This window comes from Lipophrys pholis (assembly GCF_963383615.2).
Source record: "Lipophrys pholis genome assembly, chromosome: 7".
NCBI classification, from domain to species: domain Eukaryota; kingdom Metazoa; phylum Chordata; class Actinopteri; order Blenniiformes; family Blenniidae; genus Lipophrys; species Lipophrys pholis.
The window spans coordinates 16453280-16479178 of NC_137638.1; the positions used below are offsets into that span (position 1 = coordinate 16453280).

Sequence of the window (25899 nt, forward strand, 5' to 3'; positions counted from 1 at the left end):
TTCCTGCCAGGAAACATATTGGACAGTATGCTTTTCAGAGCATCCAGTAAGGACACAGCGGAGAATGGGAAGGAAGCATTTGGCAGCGCAGCTCCTGCTTCATCTGCCCAAAGACTCCTCTGGTGTCACTGTTACCACCACTGCCCCGAGGATTCAGCTAATAACACATGCAGGTAAGGGATTGGTAAAGTGAAGGAGACTATTACACAACAGTTACACACATGCGTTTTGAAAACAAAATGGGTGTGACTTTTTTGCAGGACCGATGGCTACTGTTTCACCATGGTGGAGGAAGAGGGAGGGGTACCAGTCCAGACTGCAGGCTGCTTGGGGCTGGTAGGATCAGAGTTTCAGTGCAGGGTGAGTTGATGACACATCCGTTATTCATTTTGGTGAGAGGTATTGGATGCTACTTAAAACTGTGTCGATCTGTAGTTTTTCCAGACAAGTTTACTGATTTTTTCCTGCTTCTAACAAAATGACTTGGAGGAACAAATGCTTGTTCACATTGGCCAAACTATTCGGGATGAATGGATGCATCGCTGGAAATTTATGCTTCTTTTATCCCTTTTTAACCACTGTTAACTTGTTTTGAAAACAAGATATAACATATTTGATAGATTTCCGATTCATGTATCAATGATCTGCTATCTTACATTATTTGATTATGAAATATATAATGATGAAACCTACACGATGTAAATATATGAAAGGGATATATGAATATATTGTATGAAGATTACATTTAAACAGGTAAGCAATCATTTCTCTTTTTCTTTTCCTTTGGCCCTTCATTTGCTAAACAAGCCAAATGGCTAAATGAATTGTTTAACAGAATAATAGCAGTAAATGTGCTGGCTGGCAATTGGACTTCTGTCCCAGCTGCCTCTTCCACATCTGGCTCTTTACCAGCTCTTCCATCAGCTTTCTGCCAGCTGTTGGCTGGCGTGGCTCGCACTTCCAGCTGTGCTTTATGGTAATAATTACTGTCCTCAGGTTATTTGACTTCATCCAGGGTAAATCGAGTGATGCTCTGTTGCCTCGAAGCAACATCAATCCCCCCAAAATAAAGGAGTAACAATACACAAAGAAGCCTTTTGTATGAGAGGTTGTGGTGTTTGGTTAGCCACTGGCTTAACTTGTATCACTCCAACGCAGACTGGGGTGTTTATCGGTCTGGATTTATTTCTGCGGTGGAGCCAAAAAAACGCTTCTTTTCAATGACTTTTTGTTCTTGCAGGACACGGGGAACTCGCGTCAGAGGAGAACGCTGGAGTGCTGCACAGATGAAGATTACTGTAATAAAAATCTGCATCCAACACTGCCACCGCTTAAACCACCCCGTAAGTCTACCTGCCCACTCTCATCTCTTCCTGTTTGTTATATACAGTATAGATATAGTTCTTACATTTTAAGACCTCTTTATTGAGCAAGTGATCATCATTTGGTAACTTCCACATTACTTTCAAACTGGCAATAATGCTAACAACATTAAGATAACATGTAGATATGTATTAGGCTATGTACAATTTCAAAAAGGTTTTTGTAAATCCTCTGGATTTATGGTGCTTTACCTGCTTTCAGTCATCAGACTTCTTTTTGTACTGCATATTCATGACATGAATATGCATTTGTAGTAAGAAAGTAATCCTGGAATATCTAACAACATCCTTGCATTGTAATTTACAATGTTGAGGTATTTCAATACTCGCCACAAGAATGTAAAGAGTTAAAATGCCACCTCTGCTCTGCATTTGTCAGTTGGACAATATCTGACAGTGACAAGGATGAAAAAGAGGGCTCTATCTGTGACTGGTGGTGTTACAGCACAGATACAGATATCATGACAATGTCAGTGAGTTGAAGGCGTCAAAGTTTTGCAGAAAGTGTCAGGGAGTCCTGAAGTTCACCAAAGCTGCCGAACGTCAAGAGAGCATTGAGGTCTCCTGTTTACAACACTATACTGTGTGTGTATGTGTGCGCAAGTGTGTGTCTGAGTGTCTTTGTGTATTTGAGAGAATGGTAAGCCTAGAGTCCCAGGGAAATCACGAGCCGCAGCAGACTCTGGGGGCAGAATCATCAATTTGAAACCCTATCATAGAGGATCAGGAGGAAAATTCATCGACTCGACTGAGGGCTTCCTCTCGCTGTTGACGGGTTCCTTGAGAGAAGCGAGTGTGTGCCAAAGGAAAATGAAAAATTGATGAGTGAAAGATGATTTGGGCATGATTTGCATTACACAGGTTTTTTCAAGTGCCTTGCAAAGATGACTTGAAGCCATTAGTATAATTGTATTAATTTCTTGAAGTCCAGACCTTTCAATGTTCCAAGAGGCTTTTTGACTGCTTCAAACTTTTCTAACATTGGTCCATGTCTCCTCCTTTCTCCTCTTCTCTCCTGTAGTCTATGTCGATGGGAAGATCCACCACATGGCCTTGTTGATCTCAGTCTCGGTGTGCAGCATTATACTGGCTGTCATAATTGTATTCTGCTACTTCAGGTAATACACACAAGCTTTTCATTGAACCGTTTCTGACACTACCTGTTTTCGTAGAGAGCATACTTCTCAGAGAATACATTTCTTGTTAGGCTTGTGAGGTAGAAATGTGCTGAAAATCACTGCTTTCCAGGTACAAGCGACAGGAGACTCGTCCACGGTACAGTATCGGTCTAGAACAAGATGAGACCTACATTCCCCCTGGAGAATCCTTGAAGGACCTGATAGAGCAATCACAAAGCTCTGGCTCGGGCTCAGGGCTCCCCCTATTGGTGAGATACAGACACTGCATATAAACGCCCAATACGTAGAAACTAAAAGATCCTTCATGGATTCTGAGTGCAAACCAGTGACATGCAATGGACAGTGCATCACAGGGCAAACAGAGAGACAGACAAACACACCCTCACATTCACTCCTAGGTTCAATTCAGGGCCACCAATTAACCTCACATGCATGTTTTTAGACTGCAGGCCTTCGACTGTCCCTGAGTGGCCTGCAGGAGATCCTCGACAAATTATGAGTCAAATGAGTGTAAATGAGTCATGCATAACTTGTTGAAAATGTTGTGGTAGCTTTATTTTACATGATTACACAGTCGGTGCATGTGGGGATAGCTGTGCATCGGCAGTAACTATCAAAATAAACACGCTGCACCTTGTCTTAGCATTTTTCTTGCCCCTTTGACCTCTCCAGGTCCAGAGAACAATAGCCAAGCAGATTCAGATGGTGAAGCAGATTGGAAAGGGCCGATATGGAGAGGTGTGGATGGGCCGATGGAGGGGAGAAAAGGTGGCTGTTAAGGTGTTCTTCACCACAGAAGAAGCCAGTTGGTTTAGAGAGACGGAAATCTACCAGACTGTCTTAATGAGACACGAGAACATCCTGGGTAAGTCTGGCAATTTGGATTTATTCCATTTATTGTGTTTATTATGTATTCAACATAGATGTGAATGAGCTGATGGAAATAAACCCTATAGAGCAGTACATACATGACTTCACATAGCTATTTAACTTTAATTAATTTTACTTATTTCACATTTTAAGATTACTAACCGGCACAAATGAATATTTTCAGCCTTGAAACTCATTTCAAAATGTGTTGCTTTGCTCTCTTTTCTATTTTTCAGCCCACATTTCCTTGTAATAACAGTGCTTAGAATTGTTTACAAGAAACTAAGTTTAACGACGAAGAAATCTATAGAATAATCGACAGCAAAATGTTTTGTTCATGAGGAGGCATTTCTGCAATGTAAACACCATTGAACAACATGTATTTAATTTCTGCAGGTAATAATGAAGGAATGTCTCCAGAAATTCATGCCGATGACCTCTAAGCTCAGAAATGGGCTCCTAAAAGCGGTTTTATTGTAACACTCAGGTTGTTAAAGTTCTTCCCTCTTCATCCTCCACTTCATTTACAGGTTTTATAGCTGCAGATATTAAAGGAACTGGCTCTTGGACCCAACTCTATCTAATCACCGACTACCATGAAAATGGCTCTCTGTACGACTACCTGAAATCAACCACTCTGGACAACAAAGCGATGCTTCGGTTGGCCTACTCCTCTGTGTCAGGACTCTGTCACCTCCACACAGAGATCTTTGGCACCCAGGGCAAACCGGCCATCGCACATAGGGATTTGAAAAGTAAGAACATACTGGTTAAAAGAAATGGGACCTGCTGTATAGCTGACCTTGGACTTGCTGTCAAGTTTATCAGGTGAGGTCATTCATTCAATTATTCATTCATTTGGCACCTTTTGCCATCATTTACTCCTCTCAGTAATCACAAGAACAAAAAAAAAAAAAAAGGTTGGCTAGAATATAAATTGTCCCACGTATATGGGGGGGGGGGGGGGGGGGGGGGGTTGGCCAATAGGGCTCAGAGGTTTCCTGGTGTCTTGCCATTAAAAACTTTGAAAGTGAGCAATACAGTCTTAAAACGGTCCTGAATTTAACAGGGAGCGAGTGCAAGAAGGTGAGCACAAGAATAATATGGTCATGGTGTCTGGTGGTCGTAATGAGCGGATCAGGTGCAGACTGATTCTGAATATTCTTGTTTCAAACTGGTTGCACATATATTTTAGGAATATTCAGTCAGTCTGAAAAGGTCTTTTTCCTAACCCAGCTGAAATGATCAAGATGCAGAGTTTTTTGTTTTCTTTTAATGTCAAATCGTTGCCTTGCTCTGTGATTCTCCAGCGACACGAACGAGGTGGACATCCCTCCCAACACTCGAGTGGGAACAAAGCGCTACATGCCTCCAGAGGTCCTGGACGAGACTCTGAACAGAAGTCATTTCCAGTCGTACATCATGGCCGACATGTACAGCTTTGGGCTGATCCTGTGGGAGATTGCCCGACGTTGTGTCTCAGGAGGTAAATACGGGAGACATTTATATAAATACGTTTATGTTCTAAAACGCGACTGAATCTGAAAAGTGTGTAATGTGTTTGCTTGAAGGGATCCTTGAAGAGTACCAGTTACCGTACCACGAGTTGGTTCCAACAGACCCTTCGTATGAAGACATGAGGGAGGTCGTCTGCATCAAGAAACTAAGGCCTTCCTTTCCTAATCGATGGACTAGTGATGAGGTAAATTAGATCAAAGTGTGCCACATTTCACATGCACACAGATGATGGACCTCAGTAACATGCGCTTTATCTCCTCAGTGTTTGAGACAGATGGGGAAGCTGATGACAGAATGCTGGGCCCACAACCCGGCCTCCCGCCTCACGGCTCTACGGGTCAAAAAGACACTTGCCAAAATGTCAGAGTCACAGGATATCAAACTATGAGTGAGCGGGTACTGCCAGCTGCGGCTTTCACTCACATAGTAAGAGCACTAACAATCACACTGGCTTCGCTCCGGGCTCTACAAGCCTTGTTTGCTGGGGGAAAGGACAAAGCGCAAGAAGATCACTTAGGAGATCACAAGGTTTAAGCCCAGAACTTCTGCAAACCAAGTCTCCTTCATAACAAGCGGGTCTCTTCGTGGGCCTCTTCCGTCTGTCGCAGAGGACGAGACAATCTTAGATTAGTGTGAGGACTCGGAAGCCAGAAAGGTTCCTGTTCACATGCTTTGGACCTTGACTTGGCGCTCTAGCTGCAGAGATACACAAACAGGCTACTGACAAGTGAGTGAAATACTATATCACTGCTTTCTGTGAAAGCTACCCTACCTGTAGATGAAGGTCTGATCGATAGAACTGAAGGGATGTTTCTCAAGGCAATCTGTTATTGCAGCATAACACCTCCTTTCTGAACACTGTCACCCACTTACTGGCTATCTGTCACAATTGGACTGAACACATTTTTGTCACTCTTACAATGACTGCTTTTGGTTACAAGAACTGACACTATGTGACAGAAAAATATATATTTTGAGGCTTTAAACTCTTGTTTTATGGTGATAATGTTTGTAGACACTGAACATAAAGGTCAATTTGTATTTTTTTTGTTGTGTTGCGGTCATGGAAGTTGCAAACGTTTATTTTCCATGTAAAACTCAAACTAATGTGACTGTATGTGGAAAAATAAAGTTTATATGCTCCCATTCTCTCTGGAATGAGGCTGCGAAGGCCTCTGTGTTTCCTTGCTCTCCTGTTGAAATTTCTGTTTAAAACAAACCACATGGGAATAAAAGGTGTCACTTCATGTACTAATTTTGTTTAACACATTAAAATATTCGCTAAAACAATAGAAAAACAACAGTAATGACACAATTTCAAAGATTTTTTTTTTCACCATCATCCTCTTTAACTAATGGATAAAATAAAAAACTGGGAAGCCCCATTGCGTCTTATAATGATATTTTGGCCACAAGATGGAGCAATAAGTGACTCCTGTGTCTCAGTTGTTCTCAGTCCATTAGGAGACAATGCACCAATGCGCATAAGAACCATTTTTATAGAATTTACATACTTTATATTTAATGGAAAGATTGAAACAGAACAGTGGGGACTATCACAGTAATGGAGTCTGCCTTATTATAGGGGTTTGGCGCCACTCTGTAATTCTCAATCATACAAGGTGTCTCCATGATGATTCAGATGATTAAAGGTGTATTTTAAGCATTACCCACACTGAACCACAATAAAATAGAATATAATTGATTTGCCCCAATAAAATACCCCCCAATAAATCCATTCACAGCCATGACTATTACTTTACCATGCAAATGTTACAAACTTACCTTTTCCAAACGCTTTCTGATGCACCTGCAGAAAACTACACATTGACGTTCTTAAAACATCTGCACAATGAAACCAATTGCAAATTGATGTGAATCCAGTTTCCATCATCTGGCTTCAAAGTTTCTACATCTTTTGACAGTTTCACACGGAGCCGTCCAGCATTAGAAAGCCAAATAAGCCTTTCAAACAAAGTATGAAACAGTTCTTCATAAAACTGTTCACACCTTTATCATCAGAGCAGACTGTTGCCTCTTCCACGCTGGCCTTTCGCCACTGCAGTGCCCATCTGGATTTCCTTTAAATGGCACTAAACCACTAATCCATTAGTAAAAACCTTCATAATCTTTCCTTCAGAGGTCAGTGGGTTTCATTTGTTTGTCTCTGTCAACTAAAACAATAGGGTGTTTGTCATCGTTGGAGCTTTTGGTTTGACAGGTTTGTTGTGATAGAAATGCTCTTCCCTTCCTCTTGGGTGCTGTGCCTTATTTAATCTGTACCTGCTGTAGTTGTCTGTGTGGGAAAAGTGGTGTTTTTATTCAGTAAAAAGGCTGAACATTCCCTCAGATGAAGTGTTTCACTCATCCACACGGCTGATGCACAGTTTGTGGTGGCTGAACGAGGAGCATACTAACAAGTCACTTGGCAGTGCCACTTACTGTTAAGTCATGCTCTCCATATTTGCTTTGTGGGAAAAAAAAAAAAGAAAGCAGCATGCCTCATTACGACCCACTGGTGCTGCTGAGCACACAGCATGTTAAACAGTGACACCATGAGGATTTTCCATTTCCTCTCCTTCAGGCAACTTTATCCAAGCACTTAAGTTTGGAACGTATAAAACTGAATTTCACAGAACAATAATAATAATAATAATAATTAAAAAAGAGTAAAATAGGTGCAGCTACAGAGTTTGACCTCCAATAGCTGGTTGGTTGGATTGAACCACACAGCCACGCTCCCGTCGTGCATCAATGAGCCACGTACAATCATTTTGATAGATCCTGACCACCGCAGACCAGGAATGCCTCACTGGAGCTGCAGTGCTGGGGATGTTTTCACTCAGTCGTTGTGAAACTCCTTACATCTGCCTGTTTTTATCTGCTATTCATACATCAAGTTTAAGCCCAAAGATTCGTTGCCTAATTTATTCTACCCACGATCATTTGGCACGATCGAGAAAAACAGTATTAAACTCCTCACATGTCAGTTGTCATACCGTTACGGCCGGTCGGTGATCAACATTTGTTTTCAAAAAAGCCACAAAAGATGAAACGCACACGTTCAGCATTGCTTATAAATATAATTTATTAATTGTCTTAAAAATTCTTTCTTACACTTTGTACAGAAAACAATTAGAGGAGATAGAGAGGCAAGCATTCAGCAAGATTGAGCAAGACTCATGAAGCGTGCCAGAATTAGCTAAAATGGACCAACACTATCCCACACTAATCAAATCAAATCACTCCTGATAGTAAAATCAAAAATGCACTTACAAGGACAGCTCTAGTTATTGACTTCTATCATGATAACCAATGCCAAGTTTGCATAGTAGACACTGCTTTCACAAAAAAACAAAACGGAAATCAACTTAAATAAAAAAAGAAACTGGAAACATACAAACTATTATCTAACTGTACTGCTCTTTTTTATATTCTGAAATTTGCCAAATATAGCCGACAGTACACAACTGTACATACCGTAGATAGAAAATATTTTTTTACATATTTTGATATCTCAACACTACTTTCTTCATTTTCACATCATGAAGGATCATCGTCAAGAGGCTTATTTAGCGTCCCCTCGTATGAAAACTCCCCTTTTTCGTTCGCTCTATTGACAGAAAGTATGTCCTGCTGGTAAACTGTAGACTTAAGAGTCAATTTTAGGTTGTTTGAACTGACATTTATGGATTGATTGGTCTCTGAGACCAACAGTTAAAAATCAGACGCTGCATGAATGGTAATTGAGCCTTTGATTTGTCAGAAATGTGGATGATCAGATTGTATGGAGATTGATCTTGTGACTCATGTTTTGTTCTGAAATCAATGTTTTTTTCAGGCTTTTCATCCTCATCAAGTGCTCCGTTCCCTTTGACCTGCTCATATCTGATGTCAAGCAGGTGCATTTGAACACATACAAAACATCCACCTGGTCATTAAACCCCACACTTTTTTTTTTTTTTTTTTTATGCTCCATGTCTGTTACATTTGATTTTTCACTGATACAAGAGGTCTGAATCTCTGAGTGGTGCAATTCTGACCAACTGAACGAAGTAAGAAGAAAAATCAATGCAAAAAAAAAAAATCAATTTCTCAAGGTTTTCTCTGATGTGGACAGCAGCCACAAGAGGAGATCTGTCATGCCCAGGTAAAGATTTGACCTTCTGCACCAGTGTGTAACACCACCTTTGTCTTTTATAAAAAAAAACAACAACAAAAGAAACAACAACAGCATCCTCCACAGTATCTCCTCAACATACCTGATGTTCAGTTTCTATGGCGTCTCTCCGTTAGTCAGTACAGAAATATCTTGACTCCATTATACATGCATTTCCTTCAGACTGAGTGTTCATGTTATCCGTTACAGGGTGAATAAAGTTGATATCTCCCGAGAGATCAGATAACTTCAAAATCCCTTCAAAATAAGGCTGTTTTTCTTTCCTCAAAGCTATAGATTTGGAGTTACACCTTCTCATTAGACACTGGTGACCCGAGACAGTGCAAACGTTTGAAAGCCACACTTGTTTCACAATGTTATTCTGCAAAACACAAATATATTACACTCCTCTTTTTTTTTCCTCTTTTTAACACAGAATCCTTTTGTTACGGTGATCTTTAGCTTGAATTTGACAACTTATTCAACATATACAGTATGTCATGAGCTGGAATGTTAGTTGCTCATAGAAAATTGTTTGAAAACGAAGGGCAAGTAACTGATATCGTAGAGTTACCCACCCCGAAACAGTTCACACCTATACACACGTTAAAATGGCAAATAATAAAGATAACATCAATTAAAATTAAAATGATCAGCGATTAAAAACATTATGTAATACAATGCCATTAGGATGGACATGATAATCATGTATGTACATGTTACAGACGGTTAGAAAGGTGTAAATGCTCTTATTCTTCAAAGGCCACCGGATGGTGCTAGTGACCCACAGAGTCACTGAGGTGATCACTAATGACAGCACATGAGGCCTGAGGACTGACATCGAATGACGATGGAACACCAAAAACATAAATGAATGAAATATATACGCAAGTAAATTAAAATATGATTGACAGAATCAGTATATTGTGTACATTTAGTGGTAATGAATGATATCAGTTGTATTTTATTCACTATGACATAATACTATGGTACTGTGTATATTACCGATTTTAAAAACAACTGTGTTTTTCCACTTGCGGCTCATCATCTTTGTTTCCTCTCACATTTCTGAGCTGGTCCCTGTCCAGAAACAAGCCCTGACAGCCACTCCTGGATTTGAAGTTGCGGTTAACCAAACATGGAGTCACGACCGGAGTCTCGTTTTTCAAAGGGATAAAGATCACACGCTGACACTTGAGTAAATTAAAATACGATATGAACGTCACTGCCTCGGTGACTTACAGTGACTTGCGGCAAACTTTAAGTGCTTGGTAATGAGAAGATCGCTCTTCCGAAAACTACGGAAAACACCAATTGTCGCTTTCAATATTGTACCACAGCATGCATGCATGAGGATGAACAGAAGAAACGGTGGCCTAATCTCATTCGTCAATTCTCTATACTGCTTTATCCAACAGAGAGGGGATGCCAGAGCCGCCCGTCCCAACTGACCATGAGTGAAGGCATAACAGAACAACTCACCAGTCCGTCACTGGGAAAAGACACACATTTACATCTAAAGGTAATTTAAAGTCACCAATTAACCTCAAATGCATTTTTTGGAACCGTGGGAGGAAAAATAACAAAACCAAAGCAACAAACACGCACACACAGGGAGACTATGCAAACTCCACACAGAAAGGTCCCCAAGGTCCCCCCACTGACCGCCGCGTGGGCCACGGTGTAATGTTAAATATGTCATTCCATGAGGCCGATACCACTTCACTATGAGTGGGAAATGTTTTACTAATGCCCTTCAGGAGGATGATCATCTTTGGATTATCTAAAAAAAATAAAAAAATATATCAGATACTGAGATTAAATTAAAATAAGTGGGTGTTTTTCCCCCTCTACCTGGACAATTTGACATATTTTAAAAGAGAGCACCAAACTGACAATTTAAGTACTAACTACAAAAGGAAAACTGTCATCTTGGGCTTGTTTCTGGTCAGGACCATGGACTGACAGTCACTATTTAGCAAATTGTGTTAGCAGGAAATGATCCACACATATGGACAGCAGAATACATAGAGCGTTCCCTAAGAAACGATATAAAGACAACAAACTGTACTGGCAGACACGTACAGCCAAGGCTCGTAAGAGAAGAAGAGCTTATTCATCCCTCCTCTCGTTATCTGTTTTCCATCCAGATGATCACCTGCCAACGCTCCCATCGTTTTATGTCTATGCCCTCCCTCTCTTTTGTAATCAGTTTAGGTTCTCTGTGTTTGTACTCATCTTTTTAAAGACTCAACTCGCTGTTTTCCCTCAATCTGCGTTCTTCCGCTGCTCTGTGATCAGTTCATCTTTTCTCTCCCCCTTTTCACCCTGTTCCACTCCTATAGAGGTTTTTAAGGTTCTCCCTCTTCTTTTTCCCTCCTCCACTTGTCTTTTATCAGCAATAAGGTAACAGCGAGAAACAACTGATGTTACTATAGACAAGGTCTTTTTTTTTTTTTTTTTTTTTCCTTTTTTTTTTTTTTTTAGGCGTGTGTCTGTTTTGTTTGTTCCTGATCAGGAAGTCTCCTTCCACACAACACTGCAACACCTTCGCAAATACACACACAAAGATACGTACAGAGCATCAGCCCCAGCTGGAGCGCCTCTCGCTCTATCTGTTACCATGTGGGCAGGATTACCATGGCATTTCACCAGTGATACAGTTTCAGCTGTGGAGAATTCTCCTGTAATCATCTCCAGAGTTCTGTCATTGTCACGATAACGGCGGGGCTTCGTCAGTGTTCTGTTGTCATGGAGGCGAGGCTACTGTCGTGGCGACCCATTTCTTCAAGCACAGCGGCCAGTTCATTCAGGTCTCCGTCCGGGAAGTGTTGGGCCTCCCAGAGATCCAGGATCACGCCCGTCGGACTGGACTTGGTGGCAAAGTAGTTCAGGTACCTAATAAAAATGAGACAACAAGGAATTCATAAAGATATTTTGATTCCCCTGCTTTTTCAATAACTTTTTTTTTTCACATTCAGAACATTAGACTGAAAACTCCCGAAACATCATGATGTCAACTATTTGAAAAAACGATCCCATTTTAAGTCATGCTGCTGCCAGACTGCTTACAGATATTTATAAAACAGTACAAACACCACCATTGTTAGCTCTGCTGCACCGGTTGGAGTTCATTTTATGATTTTATTTATCACTTTGAAGGTGAGGACTGGACCGGCCCTAGTTGATCACTGAATGTTTAACTCCATTTCACCCTAAATGTAGCCTGAGATCCTGAGGCAGGTCTCCGATAAAGACACTTGGTAGTGGATAAAACAAACAAACAAACAAGCATGACAACGCCTGATCTGTCACGGCAGTCTTGGCCTGGACTGACACTCAAGACAGAATTAGACCCACATTTCAACTGTTTCAGTTTGAAGATTTCATTTTTATTTTTGTTGAACTGTATTTCATTTGTGTGATTGACTTCATTTTTTTGGTGGATGCATATATTTGATCTGTTGCTTAAACGTGATTTTTAGAAATTTTTAGAAATGAAAAACAAAAGGCCTATGATAAAGAAAAATCCTTGATTCGATCTCTAATACAAATTTATAATGATAATGCATACTAATATCCCAGATCAATTAAAGATTTTGCTGATCAGGTCCGTTTATGGTTTATTAAAACCTAGCAGTCCAATAATATTTAGGAAACAGCTAAAATGCATGAAAACGATTTTAAAATGTGAGTTATTGTTGAACTGGAGATTAACAGTGTCAACCTCTCTGGCCAACAAAGCTTCCCTGTTGTGGCTTTATGTGGTCTTCTTGTGCTTTTATTGAGAAGAGCTTCCTCTCACGATCCAAAAACGTGTAGGTTAATTGCCAAATCTGATTTGGCTGCAGGTGTAAATGTTAGAGTGAATCATTGTGTGCCTTTCTCTGTTAGCGCTGTGATGGACTGGTGACCTGTGCAGGGTTTTCCTACATTTCGCCTAATGTCAGCTGGGCTTGGCTCCAGCGCCACACGACCGTGACTTGGATAAAGTGGGGATGGAAGACGGATGGATGGGTGAATGGATTTTGAAATGGCATTTTAGCACAAAAAAGTACCAACACCTCCACTGGGGATTGGTGCTGGTAAGTACCACAGCCGTCAGGAGTCAAGTGCACAATGGTTGCAGAGGGGAAATCTGACTCTGAGCCATCTGTGACAAAGATCTCAGTGCAGCTTTGAAGTGCAAGAGCCATCAGATTTGAGTCCCATGGGGGTAAAACTGAGACTCTCTGTTCTTCTGTAAATCCTGTGATTACAGAGCTGGCACACTCTGGTACTGTTTCAGTACAACAACAGAAATGTACATTACTTCTCCACACAGTTCTGTCAATTTCTCCTACGACAGTGATCTTCTTTTTTTTTTGGGATTACTCTCGTACGAACACCTAATGAACTTTTTCCATTACTTTCTCTCCTATTTCTTGTTATTCTCTCTTGCTTTCTGTGTCACATTCCATCTGTCTGCAGTGCGCGATAAGAAGTGTCCTGCCGTTAAGTGAAACTCAGCAGCTCAGACTGACCTTTTTATGTGCCTGTGAGTTTCAGCCATTCCTTTGAGTGTCATCTCGTTACAAAGAAGACTGATTGTAGGAGTGTGTTTGTCTGTGTGGGGCAGGTACAGCTCCTGGTTCCTTTATATATGCATGAGAAGGTTATGTGAGTGGAGACTGTGTGACGCCGAAGCATGAGTCATGCTTTGATGTCAAACAGACACAACAGGGCAGTTGCATGAGCAGTGACGACAATAGATGGCATTTCCTTGCTGGACAGTTTTATTGTGGTCATTTTGAGAAATACCCTCATCGGAATTGTGGACGTAAACAAATAAAATTGGCTTGTTAATCACTCACTGATCAGGAATATTTGTGCCCTCATCAACAGACTGCTTCATGAGCTGGCATCCTGTTGGGACAATGATGTGCACTTGTGCCCAATTATCCTCTCAATATCTGGCTCTGCTTCAGTAGCTGCTGGTAAATGAACCTTCAGGCATACCCAGAAGACTTAATAGATGTTACCTATGAAAGCAAATGCAAATACTTGTTTTTTCTTTTTAAATAATTTAGGCTGTAGGTGCATGAGAGTCCAATGGACTTACAAAAGGGACACTCAAAGGATACATAAAATTTGTAATTTTTTTTTAAATTAGAATAAATTGTTCAATTTGAGTAACTTAATATGACCTCCACATGTAACTAATGTGTGGGACAAAGAGAGACAATCTGTTTTAGCTGCTCTCCTCAGGGGTCACCAAAGCAGATCATATGATACGCACTTTTAATTTGGCACACGTTTTAAGTCTGGTACCCTTCCTGACACAACCTGACTAGCTGGGGGTTAATGGCCTTGATCAGGGACCCACAGGAGTGACCAGTCGGCATTGTGACCCATCGGAAGCAGCCACACAGAGCAGTGCTCAGCGGGAAGCTGGTGGAGACCAAGGGTCTTGCTCAGGGAGCCGTGGCGCATGTTTTTGGGGCCGTGGAAGGAAACCCACGCAAACACGGGGAGAACACGCAAACTCCACACAGACAGGTCCCAGCTGGATTTGAACCTGGGCCTTCTCATTGTGAGGTGAGAGCACTAACCACTGCACCACCGTTCAGCCAAAACTGCATCTATGTCAGGGTGGTGAGAGATGTTGGTAAAATGGAGCCTGGTAGAAAACATTTGGGAACCACTGATTAAACTGAAGTTAAACACCTGAGAACAGCATCTCTAACGTAAATGTAAGTGTCACCTGTCCAGGTTGAGTTTGTGGGCCAGCATCCTCCAGTCATTCCCTCTGGTCTGTGGTGCGTCCAGGCTACCACACAACTTCTGTCTGATGGATAAGGGAATACGGAAGGCATTGGGCCCCACTAAAGTTGTGATATTACTCGCAGGGTCCATCAGCGATGTGTCTATGCACTGGAGTTCCTGAAAAAAACAGAAAGATGCCGGTCAACTGTGCACTAAAACTACTAGAAATACTATCTAACTCAATCTTTTAGAAAAGTTTCATGTTCACATTGCATATTGTCAAGTGCACAGGTAACTTTCTGTATCAGCGGCATAATACAATAAGCTCTCTGTTGACAATTTGATCCTAAACATGGATCACAGTATGTTTCAACAGAATTCTTCACGTGTTCCGAAGCTTGCGTCTGCCCATTTACAGCCTAACTTCAGTTTGGACAATTACAGAACAACTCTTCTAATTAAAACAAGAGCGAAATAAACACAAAAACCTACTCGCAAGCTCTCCTACTATCCTTTTGCTGCTCATCTCCTTTTTCGAAACCTTCTTCCCATTAATCTGCCATTCCTGGGTTTGAAAGGGGGCAGCAGTCTAATGAATGTGGCTTGGCAGAAGGAAACAACAACTGCCACTGTTGATGTGAATGATTACTATTTACTGCATCTACTTAGCCCCAATTTACAGCAGAAAGCTCTCTGCTGCTGGAGACTGGATGACTGATGCAAAGGGACACTTCTTTTGAAATAATAAATGCTTTAAACCCGCTGTACATTCCTTTGGTCTCCACACAGGGCTTATAGCATTTTAGGCACTGCACAGATCACACAACGAGACTGGGGGGCTGATAGATTAAATGACCCACCCATCCATCCAACTTCTATACTACTTAACCAACACAACGCATGGAAAACACAGAGACACACATTTACACTTACGGGGAACTCAGAGACACCAATAGGACTCAGAATTAAACCCACACAGAAAGGCCCCCAAAACCCAACCTGGGCAAGGGACATTCTCACTGTGTGATGAGAATGCTAACCACTAATGCATTGTGGCTTCTTCAAAATCCCTTTGATTAAAATTATTTCAGTTTTGTAATGAGAAAACCCTTATGAGCATTTTTTTTGTAGAAGATTTCTTAGAAAAGAAACCCTTTGGTTGTGAATGGAAATGTTATCCAGTTCATGTCCTTCACGTCCTGGAACTGAACTGGACACAGTGACACACTGTAATGGCGGAAAACTTGAACACTTTCATACTGTACCATTCTGATCAGCATTAAAAAAAAAAAAGAACTCTAATAAATGGATAAAGCCTCCTGATACCTCAAATATTCGTCTAAAATAAGTTTTGCTGCCCTGCCACCTTACATCAGTGATGCAGGAGGTACAATGCACAATGCAGTTATCCCTGACCACCATGGGGGAATTCAAAGCTATGACATTCCTTAAAGAGATGCCTGACCCACGACCGAAAACATTCACACCCGGACACAGAGTCGCACGCATTCAGTGACTTTATAGTTACATGGACGGGCAAAATCAAAGAGGAGGTATTCTACTCGTGTTATGTGACCTATAGCCCCAGCATGAATGATTGAACAGAGTCACAGAACCATAGCAGGAACTCTGACTGTCTGACAGACAGAGGGAAAACTTCGTGACTTTAGGACCTTTAGTACAGGACTGCAGAAGTTAGACGAAGGCTGCAGAAAAAAAGAATATATATATTACTGTGTGATTATTATAGTTTTCTGCCCTCAGTAAGTTTCTCTGCAGCGAGCGTGTACATTTAACTAATAGAGTGTTTTTGTGCTGTGGTGTCTGCAAGTTATTATCTGGAAACTTACCTCCTCCAGAGTGTTGCTGAGCTGAAAGATCTGTCCTTCTCCCTCCACCTGCCGGACACACAGTTTGCAGCTGATGTCCATGGTGGCCGGGCTCAGTCTCTCCAGGGTGAAGGTACAGTGAAGACTTCTCTGACTGCCACTCCACACCTGGTAGAATGGGATCTCCTACACGGACACATGCTGAGCTTTAGTGGGCTTTGTCCTTTCTCAACTTTCATATATTTCACGAGATGATAGCACAAAACCCTCTGCACACAAACATCATTTGGAACGTTTCTACCTTCATTTCATAGTTTGAAAACATTTTCTTGGAGAACACACTGCACAAGAGACCATTTGAATAATCGTTTTGGTCTGCATTGGTACTTGTAGTTTGAGAAGACAAAGGTGTCAATATTTTATGAGAATGTTGCAGTTTAATGTAGCAAGAAAATGGAAGAAGAGGCAGTACTACTATTTTGGAGCGGAAGATGCTGTGTTTACTCTAAAATGCAATTCTTTGAAAAGTGCCTGTGCGCGTGTGTGTCTCACCTGATATTTTGCGATGAGTTTGCTCTTCCAGTGTGTGTGGGGCACGTCGTGGATGGACAGTCTCAGATTATGTGTGCTGTCTTTAAAGTTCAGCGTCTTTGGCTCATCCAGAAGCTTCCCGCCCATCTGCGTCTCCATCTGAAGAACCTCCTGCACAAAACCCCACATTAAAAATAACTACTTAAGATTCCCTCTTTAACTTTGCGTCTGCTTCACCGTGCTCTCCGAACCATTCATCTTCCACGCATTAAAGATTGTCAGGGGACTTCCATTCATCTTGCATAATTATTGCAGACAATGTGCCATAAAACACTTGAAACACATGAAAGTTTCTATTGAGATATCATCTCACATCTTCATAGCTGAATTTGCGCAAAGCTTAGCTCTGCTAACTGCTCTGAACTGAAATGACACATTAGGAGGTTCAATAAAAAGCTTGATTAATAATGCACCAACAGCCAGTTGTAAGATGAGGGGAAATGAAGCATATCTTTAATGTAAGACAGTAAAATATAATTACTTTTATTGGTATTAGAAGATGATCTCAATGTATCATATTTCTAATGGAAGTAATATATTGAGAAATAAATTAAACCCTGGTTATTTAACTTTTGTCTTCCTCATTACCCCTCCTCCTGTTGCTAACATAACTTTACGGCTTTGAAAGACACCATCACTTCACTCCAGATTTAAAGCTGGCGCAATGTCCTTAATGGAGGTTTAAGGTGGAATTTACTATCCTGCAATTTAGGAAATTGGAAAAAGTCTTCTCATGTAAAACTATTACTTCCCCTTTGATGTCTTTTCCACTTCGTGAAGGAAAGAAAGCTGCACATTTTACTTTGCTTTTGCTGCAGTTGTTTGGATAATATATTGCGTACATAGGCCTGTGGGGATCTTTGCTCATCCGGTTCAAAATGACTTCTGTATATCAACTAAGCACTCATTGAGAGAGTGTGTATCTGCAGCATACAGACACACCAATGAGACTAATGGCAAACACACAGTCTAATAACAGCTACATAATTACAGGCCGCTGCATTGCACACACTTACAGGATTAAATGAGAACATAAGCAATAAGTTATATTATCTGCATGACTTCTGATGCCTCCTACAACTTTTATAAAACAATCGATTCCTCCTGCCGCGCCGCTTTGTACGTGGCATCTCTACTTAAGTTGCACGGCAAAGACTTCCTTTGTGGAAAAAACAGCCGATCAATTACACTATTCAAAGGCTCCATCATTAAAAGTCCACCCCTGAACTTTGTTTTCAAACTACAATTGCTTGTTTGAATGAGTAAAAGCAGGCGTGCGTTGATGTTTGTGTAACCATGCGCATGGCTGTGTGCCACGCTGACTCTTGACTTATCACCGAATGCATAAATTACCCGTGTTAATCTCCCATATCAGATGGTCCCACTGGTGCTTTGCATTTGTTTAAATTCAAAAGCATTGCGATTTTGACATTGCTTGACCCCGTTTTGTTTACTGCTTCTCGGCTCTTTTTCGCAGGACTAGAGGTGAAGAAACTTCTGTTTATGCCCCTGTTGAAGGGTTTCTGCTCAAGCTTCAGAATATTTTACTATGAAATAACAGGGACACATTTTTGGTTTAGAAAAAAAAACAAATCCTCACAGCAGGTGAAGCATATCAAAGCACCGCAAAAATGTGGAACATCCTGCATATATCCACAATAATAATAGTACAAATAGCATGGAGATCTATGTGGGTTAATGGGGAGGAATTGATGGGAAAGAAACAAAATCAAACGACTTTACCTTGAGTGCATCTTGAGTGTCATCGAGACAATAGACTCTGATGTGATAGTCCAACGTCGTGCAGGAAATAGGCCCAAAAACAGCCAGTTTGAGCCTCTTGGCAGCTGCTTTGCCAACTGACTGGCCCACCAGGCAGTAAGTCCCCAATGTCTCTGTCAGAATGTGACATGCCTCCAAGTCCATCTGCACATAGCAGGGGGTGGTGAAGTTTTCCTCTCCCACTACAACCACATCCTGGGAGAAAAAAATAGAAAAGAAAGCAAACACAGGAGAAAAGTCACACACACACCTTTTTTTTTTTTATAGGAGTGCCAGTCTGTGACGGGAGTCTGAGAAGGGCTTATTATAAGTTCTCAAAGAGTGGAGTTAAAATTACCATGTGAGCCTTTACCCATCTCAGCGGAGGAGAAATCGAGCTTTGTTTAGGAGGGAATGCTTCCAGAAATTCACTTCATGATATTTTTGCAGCAGTACACTAAATACTTTTTTTTCCAAAGAATTATTTCCACATCTAATCCACACCAAGGATTCATGAATACTTTTCTGAAGGGTCATTTCAAACACCACTCACCTTTAAGCAATGGAAATGTCACAATGTGTCCTGATATAAAAGAATCTCTGCTGATTTAACAGTTGTAATCAAAGTGATGAAATCAATATAAAAAAATATTATTCAATGGTATTTCATTACAAGAAACTGTCCAAATATGTTTTTAAACAGTATAAATAGTAGTTTTACCCCAACCCACACTTTAACAATTCGATTTTTAAATCTTTATTCACAAATGGTTGTCACAGACCACTGGATGTGGTATTTAAGGTTTTTTTTCACACAAATCTACCTACCCATTGTTTGCCTGCACACTTTATTTAAGGGTTTAAAGGCTTACAGCCACATTCTGCCTGTTAGCACAACACAACTGCACCTACATTTGGGGAGATTTGTGCTAAAGCAAACATAAGCAAGTTTAGGTGGTTCATACCAAAAGCATGCAATAACGTTTTCTCTGTTGAAAACTGTGTTAGCTATACACAAATATTTCCCAGCAAAAACAGGGTTTCACTATGAATGTTGTTGCCTGCGGGGCTTTGGTTATTGGGAAATAAATAAGAGTGGGAAACACCTCGAGCTAATAGAAAGATCCATCCTTAAAAGTAATTTACAGAAGGTTTGATTCAACAGATTGTTAACATGTGCCTGTCCAGACACTGAACTGAAATACACATGCATACCTGCTTGTATTTATGACTTGTGAAAGTAAATCACGGTGTTCATTATGTGAATGTTAACGCTTGTTTGCAGACGTTTTCTGTGGAGTGTGTCCAATCTCTCTATGATTATCTGCTGGCTGCTGCTCATGTCATCTCTACAGCTCTCTGGCACAGCCTGAGTTATGGTAAATCCATACAGTACTGTGGGTTGAGGGGAAGATCTGCAAGTTCACTGCATTCCTTTTATGTGACTACTGAATCTTCAATTAGTCGTGCAGACGCCCATGCGACACGCGTGTGTGCGTGCGTGCGTGCGTGCGTGCGTGTTATTGTGTGACCCTGTCCTGTGAATTCTAGCACACTGAAGAACGGATGTGTTCTGCATGCATGTGTGTGATACAAATATTGAGCTTTGAATCATAGTTCTTGTGGAGTTGTGTTCGTACAGATGAGCTGAATCAATACAAAGAGGTAGGGAAGCAATATGGTATGAATCTGTTATTACTGGTAATCACAACCGTGGCTGCGCCCCCCTGATATGAGGGGAATTCAATTACCTTCCTCTGCCTGTTTTGGGGAAAACTTTCTGATGGGAAATGGATGTTCTACTGCAATAAGAGAAAAACAAATCGACTTCCTGATGAAATTCCACTTTTCATTTTTCTCATCTTTACCCGGTCTGCACCAAACCCCTTCTGTGCATCTCTCTCTCTCTCTCTCTCTCTCTCTCTCTCTTGGTGTCTCCATCTTTCTCTCTCTCTCTCTCTCTCTCTCACACACACACACACACACACACACACACACACACACACACACACACACACACACACACACACACACACACACACACACACACACACACACACACACACACACACACACACACACACACACACACACACACACACAGAATCTTATGCATGGCTAATTGTGCAGAGACATTGTGTTGAGCTGTGATAAGCAACAGAAGACAGCATACGGGGGCCTTGTAGACACAGTGATGCTGCAAGACAGCCTTATCACCCACACCCACACACAGGGACACGCACACTCGCACGCAAGCACGCACGCACGCACTCGCACACGCACACACACACACACACACACACACACACACACACACACACACACACACACACACACACACACGCACACGCACACAAGTAGATTGCTGAGGTAGAGACTTCATGCTGAGAGACATGGGAGGAGGGAGAAAGAGAGGGATAGAAAAAAGGAAGGATGGAAACATAAGAAGAAAGATGAGAGAAGAGGAGGATGGCAGGAGCATAACAAATTGCTTCTGATAGGAGTCTTCAACCCCCTGCTTGTCTACTTGCCTGTAGGCACTTTCTGTTTACCGAATTTTCTACTCTTTCTCTCTTTTTCTTTCTTCTTCTCTGCTATACCTCACTGCATACACAGTGTGTGAAATTCATAGTCCTCCCATTCCCCTAGTACTCGTACGTGTGTGTGCATGTGTCTGTGCACAAGTTGTGTGAAAGAATGTGTACATGTGTCTGTGTATACATGCCATGCCTGTGGCTGTATGCAGGTACGCTATTATACCATGGAAACGTTATTTACAGATATATTTATGTCTGAATGTAATTACATGTGTTTCTACTTGCTGTCAGCATGGTGACAGCTAATCTCTTTGAGGACAAAAGGTGGCTCAAGATCCTATAAGTAATTCTTTTTTTTTTCTGCTGTCAGTACAATCACAAAAGGTAAAGTGCTGAACACTCACCTCCCATTCTCCCATGGCCAGTTGGTTCTTTAGCTGTATGAGCCAGTCTTCTTGGACATTGTCTGCGCAGTGGTGGATGGTGAGGATCACTGGTCTGGTCAGTAGTGCTCCTGGAGGTCCACAACTCACCACTGGGCTGAGAACTGTCTGAATGTCCTCTACCGGGGGTCTGCAAATCACAGATAACATTGAGTTGAAGAGTCGGGGAGACGCTCTGCTGGGTAATTGTTAGTGAGACCTCCAACTGCATGGAGCTGTGCTCAGTTCACCTGTGCGATTATTTAGTTGTTCAAAACATATTTAAAAATACATATTACTGCCAAGCTATTCTGTACTTTAATGTTAAACTAGTGTTTAATCCCCATAAATCATGACCATACACACATAAGTTGTCAGCATACAGATTTGTTGAACTCCACAGTACCTGTGTGAAATAGACAGTAACAGGCCTTTTTTTTTTTTTAAGGAACATTTTTCAGAGCTTCAGATAGGCCAAATGAACACGTTCTAAGTTTTGTGTCTACTTTGTATTCTTCAGATTGTGTTTTCAAAATAAAATCAAATAGGTGGGGCGGTGGTGTTTTAGTTAGTGCTTGAACCAGTTTTTAGTTTACATGCTCTCCCTCTGCATGCATATGTCTTCTCCAGAGTAGTAATGCATGTGTCTCAATTGGTGCCTTTAAATTGTCCCTACGATTTGGGTTTATTCCTGTATAACATGGACGCAAAGCAAAAATATTTTGGGATAATTGATGGATAAGGCTTATAATTTGATATGGGGTTTGTTGACCACTGGTTACTCTGCCTTCAGTATCAGTATCACAGCTGACATAATAGAATAGATGGTACATTAGGTGAAAGTGGGATGAACCTTTGCATGACTGAGAATAGTGAATAGAATTAGTGTAGTCAACTTCAGCTTGAGTCATTACTTGATCGTCCACAGTCAAAGAACAAACAGCTACTGATCATAAATGATTCTGCCTCTTATTGTATATCCTAGTATTTCAGGCACGTGCTATTTGATGCACTTATATGTTGCCATGAAACAACGTAATAGCTTAGGCACCTCTGCTATAAAAAAGTGTAGGATTCCATTCTCTTTTATCATTTAGGATCCTGCTTTTGTTCGTGAAATTAGAAATTAAGCCAGATTCTTAAACAATACATTTTTTTTAAATGTCATCATAATTATTTGTATAGATCATATGCCTTATGTTGTTGACATTTTGCATTGCCTCAGAAAGAGCCAATAGGAATAGGGGACGTAAATACACATTTTAACAGTGTTTTTTTTTTCCACCCCCAGCACACCTTGTGTCGGGGGGAACTAATCCTGAGCAGCAGTATTGATTCAGCTGCTGGAGCTCATTATTGACTCATGAAGAGTTCAAATGTGTAGGAGAAGGAAAGAAATAAAAACCAGTGTGACTAAAACTAGGGGGCCCTCTTATTCATGTAATGCAGAGTTCACCGCTTGATGAATTACACTTGTATTGACTGATGTTAGATAATATTTATCATACAGATAAAACAGATACTTGGCAGAAAAACTGACACCTAAGGCTTCGATCTTAATAGGCTGAACAGCACGCTGCGGCTTCGTCAAGTGCGGCTGAGATAAATGATCGTATCCACGTGAGTTTCTGCAAGCTAGATATTGACTGAGATGAAGGCAGAGGACAGAGAAGGCGCTTGACTCTTAGAAATGCTGTAGCATTGCAGGGAGGCCTAATTCTTATTGATGGCTATTGATTGAGGGGACACGAGAAAAGACAGAATACATGACTCAATCTCTGCCTTTTATCTTGGGTGTTTGAGATGGTTGGTTCACCCACGTTATTAAAGAAAATATTTTCTCATTTACCCCTAGTGTTATCTCCCCATGCAGATATTTCTGCTTCTATTTGTCTAGTCTCTGAGACTGCTCTTTCAACACCAACATCAGTTCAGCAAATGCGAGAAAGAGTTTACTTTGTAGAGCTTGCAGCGTCAAAAAATATATATTTAACAACATCAAAAGCGATGTGTCCTGTCAGCTTCACCAAAATCTCAGTCAACTGATGGAAAATACTGTAGAAATCTTCACCCTTGTCTCTCGTGTCCCCAGGAGAGCTCTACCTCACTTATGTACAGGGTTTAGACGTAAAGGATTATAGTATAAGTAACAGGATTAGAGTAATCCCAAAAATAGCTACTAATCTGTTAGTTACTGTGGAAACAGCAGTCTCTTTGCATATGTGCCTAAAAGCTCAGGTTTTTTTTTTCGGCTTTATAGAGTACCATGAAGCAGAAAACAGTCAACATTAGTTTCACACATTTTAAAATAATGTGTGTTAAGAGGTTTGCTTTTGGTGCTCGAGCCAGAATTTGGAAAAGTGATCAGCAATGGAAATGACATGTATTACCATACTAATTACAGTGAAAGTAAACTAGGCAATAATGTGTCAGATATTTAATTCTAATCTGCTAAACTTTGTAATGCCGGCATTAATGTATGAATTAGTGTTAAGTGACATCCACTGAATCAATCACAAACAGGAGACATGCGGGCTATAAATAATGATGATGCATGTCCTTGTGTGCATCCTAAATCATCCTATGTCACAATGTGAAAGTCCCCACATGCAACTGTATATACAGTACAGGTGTGAGAAACTGCTGTCACTGAGAAACACAAAGACATATCGACAAAGGGAAACAAAGAATGAAAAAGAAACCAAAGTGACAATGGGGAAAGGTGTAGAGAAATGATCTGTGGAGAAGATAAATTGGGAAAACAACTGACAAAACTTACCTCAAGCTGTCCTTCCTGTGCACAGTCACATACATCTCATAGACCCGGCCCTGAGGAACAGCCCCCGCTGGAACCAACAAACTCACACCTGCAGGAGGGAGGACAGGGGAGGCAGGAAGGACGAGGCCCGAAATAATAAGTTTCGTCCCTGGATTTAATAATTTCACAGTGTCCAAATGAATTATTAAATGTCGAAGCTATGATCACTTTATCATTGTGATTAATTATCAAACAATGATTTCTAAAGGCACCCCGTGTAAAACCTGCTCTTAAATATATCATCAAGTGACTCGTGCTGCAATGTTTTATAGCATTGGGAGCTGCTTTTTATCAGAAGGTTATGTTTTAAATCTTAATGCTTTAAATCTCAACATAAGTCCACTTTTTAATTTCGTCTTAGTAACAAGAGGAAGTCCTTCTCCTGTGTGTGTGTGCGTGCGTGCGTGCGTGAAGTTTGTGTTATAGCTCAGTATTTATGCACACTTTATATCTTTATATTTATAGAAATTGAATAAATCTGTAGCATTTCTTGTTTTACATTCTGATTTGTGATAGCATTCTTTCTGGTCTTTACAAGTAATTAAAAATAAAAGTATTTGTTGTCAAATTCACAAGTCTTCAAATCTTTATGAATTCCCTGGCTACATAATGTATAAGCTTTAAGGTTGCAATACCACCACTGAACAAATACAATATTTCATGTGACTGTTGTTGATGCCTGTTACAGTGCATGCTCTTGGAGAGATTACCAGAGTTAGGTACAATCAGGTGTCCTCCTTGGCAGTTGAAAGAACCGTGAGCAGTGCAGGAAGGATCTCTTGTCCGGGCCAGGGTCTGGTTGCGAAGGTTCATGGTGTCACTGTTGTCTAGCAGAGACTGAGTAACCTAGAATCAAAGGATAGAGTGATAATAATCAAACATAAGTCTGAATACTGGCTATATGTAATAATGATTATGAATCATCAGGTGATGCCATGAGGATAAATAATAAACAGTGAATAATGATGCACAAACATTTAGCTTTAGTTAAATATCAACAGAGCTACATTTGACCGAGGAATCCTTTCTTGATCCATGCTATAATGCCTCTGAGAAATGCATGGCAAACAATGTGGTGGATCAAAAGACTAAAATAAAGACGTACAGACATGTCGGGAGTGAGTTACA

The 25899-nt window shown here is 40.9% G+C and overlaps 2 protein-coding genes across 3 annotated transcripts in view; one reads left to right on the forward strand and one right to left on the reverse strand.

The window, feature by feature from the left end:
• The window catches only part of bmpr1ba (bone morphogenetic protein receptor, type IBa), a 62560-nt gene extending 56489 nt beyond the window's left edge, over positions 1-6071 (forward strand). Inside the window, exons 4-13 of the mRNA XM_080468425.1 lie at positions 11-173; positions 261-360; positions 1241-1343; positions 2404-2500; positions 2631-2769; positions 3194-3386; positions 3922-4219; positions 4702-4877; positions 4963-5093; positions 5172-6071. Of these exons, the coding sequence (XP_080324551.1) occupies positions 11-173; positions 261-360; positions 1241-1343; positions 2404-2500; positions 2631-2769; positions 3194-3386; positions 3922-4219; positions 4702-4877; positions 4963-5093; positions 5172-5297 (1526 nt within the window). The 3' untranslated portion in view covers positions 5298-6071. The remainder of the gene's footprint in view (positions 1-10; positions 174-260; positions 361-1240; positions 1344-2403; positions 2501-2630; positions 2770-3193; positions 3387-3921; positions 4220-4701; positions 4878-4962; positions 5094-5171) is intronic.
• A 5482-nt stretch (positions 6072-11553) lies between these two features.
• LOC308112571 (netrin receptor UNC5C-like) overlaps positions 11554-25899 on the reverse strand; it is a 189367-nt gene continuing 175021 nt past the window's right edge. For both annotated transcript variants that reach the window (XM_080468212.1, XM_080468211.1), the window contains 8 exons: positions 25482-25617; positions 24733-24820; positions 21936-22104; positions 18977-19210; positions 17195-17344; positions 16664-16828; positions 14812-14990; positions 11554-11966 (listed from right to left, as the gene is read on the reverse strand). In XM_080468212.1, the coding sequence (XP_080324338.1) occupies positions 11804-11966; positions 14812-14990; positions 16664-16828; positions 17195-17344; positions 18977-19210; positions 21936-22104; positions 24733-24820; positions 25482-25617 (1284 nt within the window). In that variant the 3' untranslated portion in view covers positions 11554-11803. The remainder of the gene's footprint in view (positions 11967-14811; positions 14991-16663; positions 16829-17194; positions 17345-18976; positions 19211-21935; positions 22105-24732; positions 24821-25481; positions 25618-25899) is intronic.